Raw genomic sequence first — 14,870 nt, 5'->3', positions numbered from 1 at the left:
GTGTGTGTGTATATATATGGATGCATGTGCGTGTGTGCACGTGTATGGGTACGCATGTATATGTGTATGTGCGTGTATGCGTATACGTGTATGTATGTATGTGTGGGCGTATATTTGTATATGTATGTGTGAGTGTGTGTGTATATATATATATATATATATATATATATATATAGATGGGGGTGTATGTATGCGTATAAATGCATGTAAGTATGGATGTATGGATGTATGTATGTATGTTTACGTATGTATGTGTTTGTGTGTATATGTATGTAGGTGTGTGTATGTATGTGTGTATATATGTATATATATATATGTGTGTATATATGTTTGTGTATGTATATATATGTGTATGTATGTGTGTGTATATATATGTGTGTGTGTATGTATGTATATATATATATATATATATATATATATATATGTATGTATATATATATATAATATATATATGTATGTGTGTGTATATGTATTATATATATGGGTATGTATCTGTATGTAGGAGTATATATATGTGTGTTGTGTGTGTATGTGTATATGTGTATATATATATATATATATATATATATATATATATATAATATATGTATATTTATTGGTGTATATATATAGACTAGCCTCCTAAAGTGTAGACATGAATCTGTAGGTACGAGTACGTATGTGTATATACGTGAACGTATGTAGATGTTTGTATGTATGAATATAACGCGTGCGTACGTGTATGTGTATGAGTGTACGAATGGTGTATGTACGTGCTAATGAGTGTGCGTGCGGGAACGAGTACTTGCCTTCTAGTAGACAGACAATTGACATGCTGCCATCGCCAGGATCCTTAGCTAGCGATCAAGATAACAAAAGTAATAAATGAAGATAATAAAATTAAAATTAGGAATGGGCCTGTATTTGATTGTGTATATATATATATATATATTATATAATATATATATATATATATATTATATATATATATATATATATTATATATATATATATATTATATGTATGTTGTGTGTATGTGTGTATGTGTAGGTATGTATAGGCACACATGTGTACGTATGTGTGTGTGTATGTATATGTGTTTATGTAAGTATGTGCACACATTTTATTTTTTATTTTTTTTATTTTTTTTATTTTTTATTTTTTATTTTTTATTTTTTATTTTATTTTTTATTTATCTATTCTTTCATCTAACTTACCACTGACTCCTTGACCACTCCCCCAAGTATGATTTTTGCGCTATGCCTACCCCCAAAAAGTCCCCCACCACCCACTCCTTTAAACCTGCCTAAATGTATAAATGCTAATACAATTCTTGTTAAATAGCTTCCTGAAGATTTCTCTTGAATGAAACAGTACTAGTCCTGTAGAAGCTCCTTCTATATAATAAATAAAATATATATATATATATATATATATATATATATATATGTATGTCTGTGTGTATACGTTTGTGTGTCTGTGTTTGGCCCCCAACATCGCTGGTGTGTTTATGTCCCCGTAACTTAGCGGTTCAGCAATAGAGACCGATAGAATAAGTCCTGGGGTCGATTTGCTCGACTAAGGGCGATGCTCCAGCATGGCCGCAGTCAAATGACTGAAACAAGTAAAAGAGTAAAGACAACAATTGTGTGTGTGTGTGTGTGAATGTGTGTGTGTTAATGTAGATTCAAAGTTTTCTTTGTCGTTTTCTCGAAAGTGTCCATGAAATGATCTGATGACAGTCTTAGCGTGTGACAAGACGAAACCCATTTGTTGAACGGTCAACAAATGGGTTGACAGCCATGTTTTAACATTGGTTAGGTTTCTGTTAAGGTGACAACAGTAATAGTGATTGATAGGTGGTGGGGGAGGTGATGCTGCTGTTGTTGTTGTTGTTGAGGTCAATGATTGCTATAATTTTTTTGTTTTTTTGTTTGTGAAATAATTGTTCCTAATTGTAATATAATAGTTGTTAGGTGTGTTTGTGTGGTAAGAAGCTTGCTTACCAACCACATGGTTCTGGGTTCAGTCCCACTGCTTGGCACCTTGGGAAAATGTCTTCTACTTGGATCGACCAAAGCCTTGTGAGTGGATTTGCTAGACGGAAACTGAAAGAAGCCCCTCGTATATATGTATATGTATATATGTATGTGCGCGTATATGTATGTGTGTCTGCATTTGTCCCCCCAAAATTGCTTGACAACCGATGTTGGTGTGTTTACGTCCCCGACAGAATAAGTACTAGGCTTCGAAAGAATAAGTCCTGGGGTCGATTTGCTCGACTAAAGGCGGTGCTCCAGCATGGCTGCAATCAAATGACTGAAACAAGTAAAAGAGAAAGAGATAGAGTAAAGAGAGGTGTGGTTGTGTGGTAAGAAGTTTGCTTCCAAACCACCTGGTTCTGGGTTCAATCCCACTGTGTGGCACCTTGGGCAAATGTCTTCTACTATAGCCCTGGGCCAACGAAAGCCTTGTGAGTGGATTTAGTAGACAGAAACTGAAACTTGTCTGTTGTGTATATCATCATCATCATCATCATGTATGTAGATATATCTATGTTTGTGTGTCTTTGTGTCTGTGTTTGTCCCCCACCAGTGTTTGACAACTGGTGTTGGTGTGTTTACATCCCTGTGACTCAGCAGTTCATCAAAACAGACTGATAAAGTACCAGGCTTAAAAGAAAAATAAGTACTTGAGTTGCTTTGTTCAACTAAAATTCTTTTCCTCAATGTGGTGCTCCAGCATGGCCGCAGTCAAATGACTGAAACAAGTGTAAGATAAAAAATTTTTAAAAAAATTCCATTGTCGTTTCTTTAATCCCAGTTAGGCTAAAATCCAGTTGACCCAGGATCAAAACCAAAGACATTCTGGTCATGGCCATCCTGTCTTAATTTCAGATAAAGTATAACTAAGTTCCGTGTGTCTTCTGTCTCCTTTTTTTTCCTTAAGTCTAGATGTGATTCAAGAGGGATTTGACTGCTATTTCTACCAAGTTGTTGGTGTGAGTTTTTAATTCAGCTCCAGGTCAACCCTGAATTAAGTAAACTTATGCTCAAAAGCATCCTAGCTGTAGCCATCTCAAATGTCTAAGTGTATCTAGGGTTACATTATCAAATTTGTCATTTCCTTTTTTAAGATGCTAGAGTGGGATTTGAGCTGGCAATACAGAGACACATGACTTCATGCTACTCCAGTTCTCTCAGCTGTAGAAATGAGTTGTGATGTCACTGGTGCCAAGCTGTATCAGCCTTTGCCTTTCTCTTGGATAACATCGGTGGCATGGAGAGAGGAGGCTGGTATGCATGGGCGAATGCTGGTCTTCCATAAACAACCTTGCCCAGACTTGTGCTACAGTTAGCTATTTACTGATTAAACCAATTGTATCAGACCCAAATATTCTGTCTTATGTTCACACTGGCCAGATCCTGTCTCTCACACCTACCCTATAATGTTATTATAAAAATAAAACAATCATATCATCAAAATCTTGAAGGTACAAGATAATGTGTGATTAATTCAGAACAATATGAATTAATAAGTTTTACATTTGACGGCGTAATCATCATCATCTGGTGTCTGCTTTCCATGCTGGCATGGGTTGGATGGTTTGACTGAAATTGGTAAGCTAGGGAGCTGCACCAGGTTCCAATCTAATTTGACATGGTTTCTATAGCTGGATGCCCTTCCTACCACCAACCATTCTACAGAGTGTAATGGGTGCTTTTTATGTGTCACAGATACAGGTGCCAGTTATCTGACTCTGGCATCGGCCACAACTGCAATTTCGCTGGGCTTGACGAGTCTTCTTGGGCCTGGCATATTGCCAAAGGTCTCAGTCACTTATCTCCGTGAGGCCCAATGTTTGAAGGGTGCTTTTTACATGTCACTAGAACAGGTGCCTGTTATGTGACACTGGCATTGGCCATGGTTTAACTTGGCTTCACAGGTCTTCTCAAGTACGGCCTGTTGCCAAAGGTCTTGGTCACTTGTCACTGCCTCTGTGAGGTCCAACATTTGAAGATCATACTTTACCACCTCATTCCATGTCTTCCTGGGTCTACCTCTTCAACAGGTTCTCTCTACAGTTAGAGACTGGTGCTTTTTTAATCTGAAAACTAAATGGTTACACTTGTCAAAATTGTATTACTATCTTCTTTGTTATAGGCATATTTTAACCTGAAATTGTGGGATTTGAGAGATATTTGGCTGTTGTTTTTATAAGTTCAAGTGACCACATAGTAGCTCCTTTATTGGTTCAGTTGTTGCTGCTGTTAGAAATGGTATTGTAGGGTTCTGATGCTCAGCAGGAAGTAACTTTTATTTACTCTATTCCCAATATTTCTCATCAGTTTTGTATCTGACCAATATTAAGCAGTGCTGGTACTCCAAAAGTGCATCTGGAATTTTGATTCTTTGTCAGTTTGCTAGAAATACCACTGGACTTGCTTTCTACCCATCATTCATTGGAGATTCCTGCATTATAAATTGTTTATTGTTGCTTTCTTGCCTTGTCTTTTACAACACCGTAACTAACAGAATCAAGTCTTCAGGGTCTTTGGTTGATAAGTTAATAAGTTAATTTTTTGGCTCAAAAAGCAAAAAGCAAGGCCATGTAGAGGGACATGGAGTTATGTACAGGGAGGGTGTTCATGCAAAGAGTTCCGGCCATTTCTGGTCAAGGGAGACTTTGAACCGAGCGGTCGTCGGCATCTTCACTATCTCGTCCGGCTGCTTATTCCACGGATCCGCAACCCGGACGGAGAAAGCCCCTCTCCTTTGTTTGAGATGAAATCTTCGCAGATAGAGCTTTTCGTTGAGTTCTACACTTTCTTTAATAAATGTATTTACTAGAAAACCAGTATTTTGAATGTGATCAGTAGCTACAGCTGGGATTGAATTAATATATTTATCTTTCTATATGTAGGTACATGCAGATCTTCTTGATGTCTCCAGAATGCTGGCATTTTTGATGGAACATCGAAAGATTGGTGAGAATGAAGTAAGTTCCTTCTCTGTTTTATTACTTACTAGCTTAAGGTGACCCGCTCTACACACGGGTGAGGGTGTGGTTGTTACTTTCTGTTGCTTCCTTTCTGTTTCTTATCACCACATTCTCCCTCTTTGTTTCTCTCTCCTTTCTCTCTCACTTTCCCACTCTCTTAGTCTTCCTTTCTCTCGGACTCTCTCTCGCTTTCTCTTACTCTCTATCTTTCTCTATTTATCTATCTCCCATTTATAAAAAACAAAAGATCTTGAGTAAGATGAGAAAGAAATATTTTGAAAGATCAATCATAAATATCAGGCAGTGACAATGGAAAGCACAGTTGCCTTTTGTACATGCCACTATTTGAGCGATTAAAAATGAGGAAAAAAAGGATTTCTTTGTTAAATTTAGTACTTATTTGGGGAATTTTTCGACGATTGACCTTGCAAATGAAAGCCCTAAATATGGACTACATGCAGCTGTAAATTTCTTTCAGAAAAATTGAAAACTGTAAACAATAAAAAATAAAAGGTTAAAATGAGAAAATTTTTTTCAACTTCAAAAATCTTGCCTTAATTTTTGAAATTTTGCACCCATTTTCCGCGCTTAAATTACAAATCTGCTTCCACTTTGCCATAGATTTTGGTCTGACTTGAAGTCTTATGAAATGGATGATTTCAACCTTAAGCAGCTTGAGTAGCTTTAGTAAACTGGCAAAAATAAAACAAGTACATCATGAAACATGTGTAGTCTTATAAACGGAAAATACAGGATTCAGAATAGATTTAGTTAGTATAAGATTTAATTTTTAATATTTTATGGAGTGGTTGGGTATAAAATCTTTCAGTGTTGATTGAGTTGAAGGTGGTTCTGTCTCTAAAACTACTTTTATATATTTATACAATTTAAATATTGAGAGATGTTCATTTTAGTACATCTAATTTGAATGTCTTTTTCCTGTGTACTCGGATGTAATATTCCCTAATAATTATAATAGTAATAATATATATATATATTATATATATATATATATATATATATGATAGATCGTTAGCCACTACACACATTTTTTCTCTCCTTGTTTCTTTCTGTGTCCTTTTCTGTAGAAGAGCGTAGGCTCAAAACGTAAAAGACTTTTTCTATTCCTGAGCGTTATACTAATACACCTGTCTGTTTTGTACACCACCTGTCTTCGTCTTTTGTTTCTTTCGTAGATTCTCCCTATATATATATATATATATATATGATGAGTTTCTTTCAGTTTCTGTCTATCAAATCCACTCACAAGACTTTGGTTAGCCCAAGGCTATAGTAGAAGACATTTGCCCAAGGTGCCATGCAGTGGGACTGAACACGGAACCATGTGGTTGGGAAGTAAGCTTCTTACCACACAGCCATGCCTGTATCTGTGTGTGTGTGTGTGTGTGTGTGTGTGTGTAACGGCTACAGGCTTTCTAAGCTATGAGTAAACCACTATGCTTTACATTCATCAACCCGAAAAAAAGCTTTTGACTGAGTACCACACTCTCAGGTCTGGTGGTTAAAGAAAACAAGGGTTAAATTAAATGTTTATGAGAAGCCTACAAGTACAGAGATGCTGGCAGCAAGTTGTGAGTTAGAAATGAATTCAGTGACGCATGTACAGACACGTCTCCATTAGGATTTAGTTCACACGTCTAAGGTTTTCCAGAAATTCTTTAACCTCCCCACCTTCACCATACTGGAAACTTCATAACTTATAGTATTACTAAAACAACAGACTGCTCTTGTAGCTACCAGTATTCCACATTCTGCTTATTTCAGTTTCTCTAAGATATGTTGGGATTTTGTTAATGGAAATTGTAGCTGTGATACCAGTGCCGAACCATCCGATTGTGGCCGTTGCCAGCGCCGCCCCGACTGGCCTCCGTGCCAATGGCACATCAATTGTGGTCATTGCCAGCCTCGTCTGGCCCCCGTGCCAGTGGCATGTAAAAAGCACCATCTGATTGTGGCCGTTTGCCAGTCCCGACTGGCCTCTGTGCCGGTGGCACGTAAAAAGCACCATCCGATCGTGGCCGTTGCCAGCCTCGCCTGGCAACTGTGCTGGTGGTACGTAAAAAGCACCCACTACACTCACGGAGTGGTTGGCGTTAGGAAGGGCATCCAGCTGTAAAAACATTGCCAGATCAGACTGGGCCTGGTGCAGCCTTCTGGCTTCCCAGACCCCAGTTGAACCGTCCAACCCATGCTAGCATGGAAAGCGGACGCTAAACGATGATGATGATGATCCCCAGTTACTTTTGTCCTAATATGGTTCCCCTTATGTTACCTTTATGTTACCTTCATATCTTCTTATTCGTTTGGTGGTTTTTGTTCTGCTTTATAGTTCAGTTTCTTTATTCAATGAAAGCTTTTCTACTTCTTTTATTTTTCTCCAAAACGTTTCTGTATTTTCTTTATTTGGTGAATTTCCCACCTGTTTCTATTGTTAAATTCTATTCTATTTGAATTGATTGATTTTCCATGCTTTACACTTCACCTGTTGACAAAAATATCTATTTTGTGATTTTAAGATCCTGTTTCTATTGAATTTCGAAATTTCTATATAATTTCCTTCCTTTGTTTCAGATTTTAGTTATGTCTCTTGTGTTGTGATTTATCTCCTGTTTAAATCTTTTCTTTCGAAACAGGATCTGTTTTAGGTTTTCAGTTTTTTTCTTTCATTTTCACAGACCAAAATTATGACAACCACAAATTTCATGGAAAAAGCCCAAGAGCACATACATGAGTTATACTTAGCATGTTGTAGGGTGAGCAAGTGAGAAGATCTGACCATAAGACCCCCCCCCCCCGCCACCTACCATACATACTCTGTGGCTGTTGCCAAAATTCCACCAACCAGTGGAAAAACAGGTGGAAAAACAGAGGCATCAGACGATAGGCTGGTTTAAGAGGAGGTCAACATATGTTCACCAAGTTGAAATGTATCATCATCATCATTTAGCATCCACTTTCTGTGCTGGCTTGGGTTAGACAGTTTGACCGGAACTGGTAGACCATGGCACTGAACTGGTAAAACACTGGCACAGGTGCCTTTTACATGCCACCAGTTATGTGACACCTGCATCAGCCATGAAGGACCTAATTGGCTACAATGTGAATGAAGTAATGAGTCAAGTGGTGGACCAAGTGGTCTGCTGGCCTAATTGGTCACTTATGCAGTTCGTGGTGAATAATATGAGAAATAAACATAGTGGCCTCAGGGAGCCTAATTGACCACATGGTGAATGAGATAATGAGTCAGGTAGTGGACCAAGAAGTATAGCTGACCTAATTGACCTCTTGCTCAGTTCGTGGTAAATAATATAAGAAATAAACTTAATTAATGAGTTGGGTTGTGGACCAAGTGGTGGGACTGAACCCTTACATGGTACATAGACTTGTCTTTTATTTTGCTGTGATTTGAAGGGACAATGCTTAGACTCCAGCAAAAATATAGACACAGAAACAAGGAAATTATTTACTGTAAAATAAATAGGTCCATGTTGATGATAGTGGTGGTGTCATCATCATTTCATCATTGTTCGACCGTGGTCGAGACAATGGAATTTACCATGCTACGCCAGACTTCACGGTCCATCATGGCATTACGGAGGTCCTGTTGCTGGATGCCGGTACTCCTGGAGATTACATCAGGGTAGGAGAGTGTGCAGATGGCTTCCAGAGGAGAAGAGTAGAAATTACCTCTTTTTCAGCTCTACAACAATGTCCAGCAAACTGGACTCTCCTACCTTTCTCAAGAGATGATACAGGTGGTAGTTTCCCATATATTTGCATTTTGGTTGGATGATGCTTCCACGAGAGATTTTGAGTGGTGGTGTGGTCGGGGTGATGGTGGTGAGAAAAGGAAACTAAAAGTGCTAACATAACTAACGTATCTCTAACGAACAGAGTTGTATGTGGTGACCACATATACTGAGTTTGGATTATATGATGACGATGGTACTGAGAAGTTACTGGCTTTAACCCTTTCGTTACCAACCCGGCTGAAACCAGCTCTGGCTCTGAGTACAAATGTCGTGTTTTCATAAGTTTTGAATTAAAATCTTCCACAGTTTATGTTCCTAACAGTAGCTAAATGATGACTAAGTTATTTTACTAAATTCTTTGTTATATTTAAAGTAATTGAAAGAAACAGAGAGCATCTCAAAATAAATACAGTAATGAAAGGGCTAAGGGTATCGTGAAAGGCTTTGTAGTGGCTGAAGTGACATGCCATGATGTAGCTGACTACCAAATGTAGCATGTAGATGTAACACTTGAAGGTTCTTGTGTCAGAGTAACCAGTGAAGAACATCGAAGAATCAACACCAAGAAGGAAGAAATATTGTTTATATATATTTCTTCACTAGCAGTATCGCCCGGCGTTGCTCGGGTTTGTAAGGGAAATAACTATATAAGCATTTTTAGAGAGTTATAGCCAAAAAATAGCAAAAAAATGCACTAAAAATGGGGGAAAATTATGGTAACTTTTTTTTTAAATCGTTGACTCATTGTAGACATTTTTAGAGAGTTACTTCCCTTATATAATAGCGAAAAAAATGCATTAAAATGGAAAAAAATTATGGTAAATTTTTTTTAAAATCGTAGACTCATTGTAGACGTGCGCTAATACCCAGAAGGGCTCGATATGTGGGAGTAGTTAGGAATCTAAATTGTAGGAGACAGACACACAACTTCTCTTTTATATATAAAGATTTGCCGATAAATGGTAAGAGAGACAGCAGTGATTGTAGTGACAGTGACAAAAAGGTTGGCTCCTTGGTTGGTAGTTGATGGTGTAGAAGTTGCTGTTAGAGTGAAAGGGTAAGGAATACATGGTGCTGACAAGAGAGGGAGAAAGGATAAAGGTGGCATCATCTTTCTTGTATGTCTAATGAAATACAAAGGGAAGTGTTGCTCCTTGGTCATGGCTGACACAAAAGAGGGAGAGATAGGACATGCTCTCTGTTATATAAACTAAGGACTGACCATTCCTTGACCAGCACAGGTCCTTGGGGGTCAAGTGTTTCCCATCAATCATCTGGTGTGGAGAGGCAAACAAAGGACACCTCCTCCCACTTGTTTTAACAAGCAACAAGGGAGTGGATTTGGTTTGAAATCTCAGGCAGGACCAAGCAAGGTCCCTACAGCCTGCTTGGAGGCCCAACTGCTTGGAGGACCTCTGTAATAAGTGTGTGAATCTGAGAGGGGAATGTGTTGAATAAAATCATAGGCGCAGGAGTGGCTGTGTGGTAAGTAGCTTGCTAACCAACCACATGGTTCCGGGTTCAGTCCCACTGCGTGGCATCTTGGGCAAGTGTCTTCTGCTATAGCCCTGGGCCGACCAATGCCTTGTGAGTGGATTTGGTAGACGGAAACTGAAAGAAGCCTGTCGTATATATGTATATATGTGTGTATATGTTTGTGTGTCTGTGTTTGTCCCCCTAGCATTGCTTGACAACCGATGCTGGTGTGTTTACGTCCCCGTCACTTAGCGGTTCGGCAAAAGAGACCGATAGAATAAGTACTGGGCTTACAAAAGAATAAGTCCCGGGGTCGAGTTGCTCGATTAAAGGCGGTGCTCCAGCATGGCCGCAGTCAAATGACTGAAACAAGTAAAAGAGTAAAAGAGTATTTTCTTCTACCCCAAACCAGGATCTCTTGCTTGTGGTCCCCATCTCTACTGAGTATTGTAGAGAAAAGGATGCTGGCAACCTTGAAGTTGATGAGAGAATAATTTACTATGAATAAAAACAGGATTTGGTCAGTTAATCATTATTCTAAGAATTTTGTAGGAATAAATTTCTATATATAGCCACAACACACTGGCATCATTATTTTAATATATGTTACTCATAAAATAATTAGAAACCATTAATTGTTACCTCCTGCACAATGCATAATGCTTAATTTTCAGAATATAATTATGACAATATTTTATACTGTATGACAAACTATTGGGTTGTCCAGAAAGTTCGTGCCAATTTTTAAAGGAAAGAAAAAGGTCAATAAATACTTGCCATTACATTTTTAATCAACTAAATATGAACCATTTTGTTGCACAATACGTCTCCATCTTTCCTTTAACTTAAAAATACCCTCTTCCCAGAATTGAGATGGTTTCATGGCAAAGAATTCATCAAGGTATCTTTTTACGTCATCCAAGGAATTGAAATTTTTACCATTAAGATTATTCTGCAGAGACCTGAATTAGTGGAAATCCGAAGGAGCAATATCTGGTGAATATGGAGGGTGGGGTAACATCCCAGCCGAGCTGCAGCAATTTTTGTTTGGTTCCCAAAGCATCAAGTGCCGAAAATGAACTTTCTTATCTTCCATTTTAAAGGGTTACAGAATTAACACAGGTTATAGGAACATAAACCTTCTTCCATGAAAAGATAGCTTAAACTGTGCTCTAAATGGACGTGTAGTCAAATCCTATTTTATGGACTCAACCATGTTCTAAAATAAGTCGAAAGGTAAGCTGCTATAAATCGGCATGAACTTTCCAGACAACCCAATACTATCCTGTTTAACTGTCTTTTTTTCTTAAGGGGAATGGTCAGTATACATCCAACATCAAGTGAGTCTGTTGTTAGGATCATGTATTTATGTGCGTTTGTATGGTATTAATGTATAATGTTATTGTGTGTGTGTGTGTGTGTGTGTGTGTACGCACATGTATGCGTGTGTGTGTGTGCACCTTGGATCAGGTGCTTTCTATTAGACTACCCCAGCATGTTATGTGTTGACAGAGCACTTTCTATCCAGCACTCTATCACCCATGGGGCATGCCCCAGGGATCAGTTTTCTTCCACTTTCTTTCTCTTTCTATACTCTAATGACATATTTACCTTCTCATCAGTCAACACCTGTTCTTGTGCAAATGATACATGATCTGGCCTTTCATTCCTCCATGCTGTTTCCCATCTGCCCCATAGCCACGTGCAAGCTTAGACACCACACACCAACCTTGCTGTGATTCCATAAATGGTGACCTCCAAGACATCCAGGTCTCTAAGGGGAAAATAGCAATTCTGTCTCTTTCAATCAAATAAACACAAACACCAGTCATATCGTGACAGCATCATTTCATCAAGTCCCACTTAAACATGAGTGGCACTTGGTCCTCAGCCCTCATAATTGCTTTCAGTTTTAGTTTTCACTGTTTCCTGGTAAGAGATTATCTTTAACATTACTCAGTATTATTATCAGGATGAGTTTTCCTTCTTTCAGTTTTCGTTTCCATGTTTTGCCAGGTGTCTTCCTGACACTTAGGACAAAGATTATTTATTTATAAAGTTATGTGAAAAAGTTAGATAAAATTTTGCCTGGGTGGTACTCATTCTCACGGCAACAATGCTCTTCTCAATGTGTGTAATGTACCAGTAAAAACAATCTTCTGCACCTTTTGTATGGATGGTAAGCTACGGGTCATGCTTAAATAATTTTCAGTTCCTTTTTTGATCCTTCCTAGTACTCCAACAATCACTGGTATTGTAACTGCCTTGGGATGCCACATCTTAAAAATTTCAATTAGCAAATCTTTTTTCTGAGCTTGTCAAATTCTTTTGTTGAGATATTATGATCACAAGGACTTTATTGTTTTGGTCTTGCACAACAATATGTGGTTTATTAGCTTTGATGGTTCTGTCTGTTTGTACTGGAAAGTCCCAAAGACTCATTACATTTTCACCCTCAGGAACAGCCCCAGGGAGGTGATTTTATCCCTTATCAGCAGTTTTGATTTTATAATGCCAACAGTATAGGTATTGGCCAACCTGTGTCATGTCTTGATTTGTGCTCCCCTTCATTGTGAAATGAAGAATACTGAAAGGCAAGAGAAAGGCTTGACAATAATCTTTTCTACTCTAGGCACAAGGCCTGAAATTTTGGGGGAGGGGGTCCAGTCAATTAGATTAATACTTAATGTATCGATCCCGAAAGGACGAAAGGCAAAGTCTTCCTCGGTGGGATTTGAACTCAGAACGTAAAGACAGATAAAATACCGCTACGCATTTTGCCTGGCATACTAACATTTCTTATTTCTTTACTGCCCACAAGGGGCTAAACATAGAGGGGACAAACAAGGACAGACTAACTGATTAAGTCGATTATTTGACTCCAGTTCGTAACTGGTACTTATTTAATCGACACCGAAAGGATGAAAGGCAAAGTTGACCTCGGCGGAATTTGAACTCAGAACATAGCGGTAGATGAAATACCGCTCAGCATTTCGCCCAGCGTGCTAACGTTTCTGCCAGCTCGCTGCCTTAAGGCTTGGAAATATTGGCAACAAGATGTGTATGCGTGTGTGTATGTCTGTGCATGTGTGTGTAGGCGGGGGAGTGTATGTAGACATGTATAAGTGTCTATGGGCTTAATGTATAAAAACGTGTATGTGCACACACATTTTTGCATGTTTGTACATATCTGTGTGTGTGTGTGTGTATTTGTGGGTAAATCAGACACACCCAACATTTTAAAAAAGCGGCTTGCCCTAGCAACATCAGTCACACACCCAAAGCCTGCATACATATACACACTCTCTCACACACACACACAACAAAAACAAGCCTCCATGTGGACTTTGTGTGTGTGTGTGTATGTGTGTATATATATATATTGTCAATAATAAAAGGGTAAAATTAATTAATTATTAATTAATTTTACCAAGTAGTGCTCAGTATGTAAAAAGACGATTTATGGTATATTTAAAACATTACGTTATATAATTAGGGTTCAGTAAAAAATGTAATGTTTTATATATATATATATATACACATATACACACATATGCACATATGTCCCTACCTACATACAAACATGTGAGTTGTATGTTCATATTTATATATAAATATCTTGTAACCGTTGGGTAGGAAGTAGGATGGAGAACTGAGAGATTTGGTGTATTTAACACAGTTTCATGCATTGAACTGGATAAGATTTCATATAATTAGGGTGCCAGTCACTCTCTCTCTCTGCTGTTGCTTACCAAACACAGTCTGGCATTAGTAGTTTGTAGGAATATATGAAAAACGGAACAGTTTCATAAACACACACCATCATCATCATCACCACTATCTTCATCATCACTTTTAGCCTCTACTTTTGTTTTTTCCTTGCTTCCATGTGTCAGATTGAATCTGTTGATGCAGGTTTTCTGCAGCTAGATGCTTTGCTTCATGCTGACCAGCGCTTGTTTCCAGGCAAACTAATATCTCCTCCCAGATGTTCAAATAACGAACAGCTCAATGGGGAGACATGTTTTCACAGCAGACTGCAAACAACTGACACTATTTTTATAAATGGTGGCTGTTTACAGTCAACACACAAATGTCAGGACGACTGAAGATGACACACACATTAGCAAATGGAGAAGGTGTAATGGGGAATAAAGAATACCAAAATATCTTTTTTCCAATCTCCTAGAGCGGCTAACCGGCTTCTGTGCCAGTGGTACATAAAAGGCACCATTCGAGTGTGATTGTTACCGGCGTCGCTTTACTGGCACTTGTGCCCCGTGTTAATAGGGTGCTAAGAGCACCATCCAAGCGTGATCGTTGCCAGAGCGGCTATCTGGCCTCCATGCCGGTGGCATGTAAAAGGGCACCATTCGAGCGTAATCGTTACCAGCATCACCTTACTGGCACCTGTGCCAGTGGCACGTGTAAAAAGATTCAAGTGAGGTCATTGCCAGTACCACCTGACTGGCCCCCGTGCCGGTGGCATGTAAAAAGCACCCACTACACTCTCGGAGTGGTTGGCATTAGGAAGGACATCGAGCTGTAGGAACTCTGCCAGATCAAGATTGAAGCCTGGTCCAGCCATCTGGTTCCCCAGCCCTCAGTCAAATCATCCAGCTGGGGAACCAGATGGCTGC

At 38.7% G+C, this 14,870-nt stretch overlaps 1 protein-coding gene and 1 long non-coding RNA gene across 5 annotated transcripts in view; one reads left to right on the top strand and one right to left on the bottom strand.

Moving 5' to 3' along the window:
• The window catches only part of LOC118767508, a 15,223-nt gene extending 11,453 nt beyond the window's left edge, over positions 1–3,770 (bottom strand). The window contains exon 1 of the long non-coding RNA XR_005003431.1: positions 3,640–3,770. This is a non-coding gene — a long non-coding RNA (uncharacterized LOC118767508). The remainder of the gene's footprint in view (positions 1–3,639) is intronic.
• Positions 1–14,870, top strand: part of LOC115223227 (serine--tRNA synthetase-like protein Slimp) — a 119,885-nt gene that overhangs the window by 87,643 nt on the left and 17,372 nt on the right. For all 4 annotated transcript variants that reach the window (XM_036512173.1, XM_036512172.1, XM_036512174.1 and 1 more), the window contains one exon: positions 4,904–4,978. In XM_036512173.1, the coding sequence (XP_036368066.1) occupies positions 4,904–4,978 (75 nt within the window). The remainder of the gene's footprint in view (positions 1–4,903; positions 4,979–14,870) is intronic.

The sequence above is a fragment of the Octopus sinensis genome, linkage group LG22 (genome assembly GCF_006345805.1).
Source record: "Octopus sinensis linkage group LG22, ASM634580v1, whole genome shotgun sequence".
NCBI classification, from domain to species: domain Eukaryota; kingdom Metazoa; phylum Mollusca; class Cephalopoda; order Octopoda; family Octopodidae; genus Octopus; species Octopus sinensis.
This window is presented reverse-complemented; position numbering and strand designations above follow the sequence as displayed.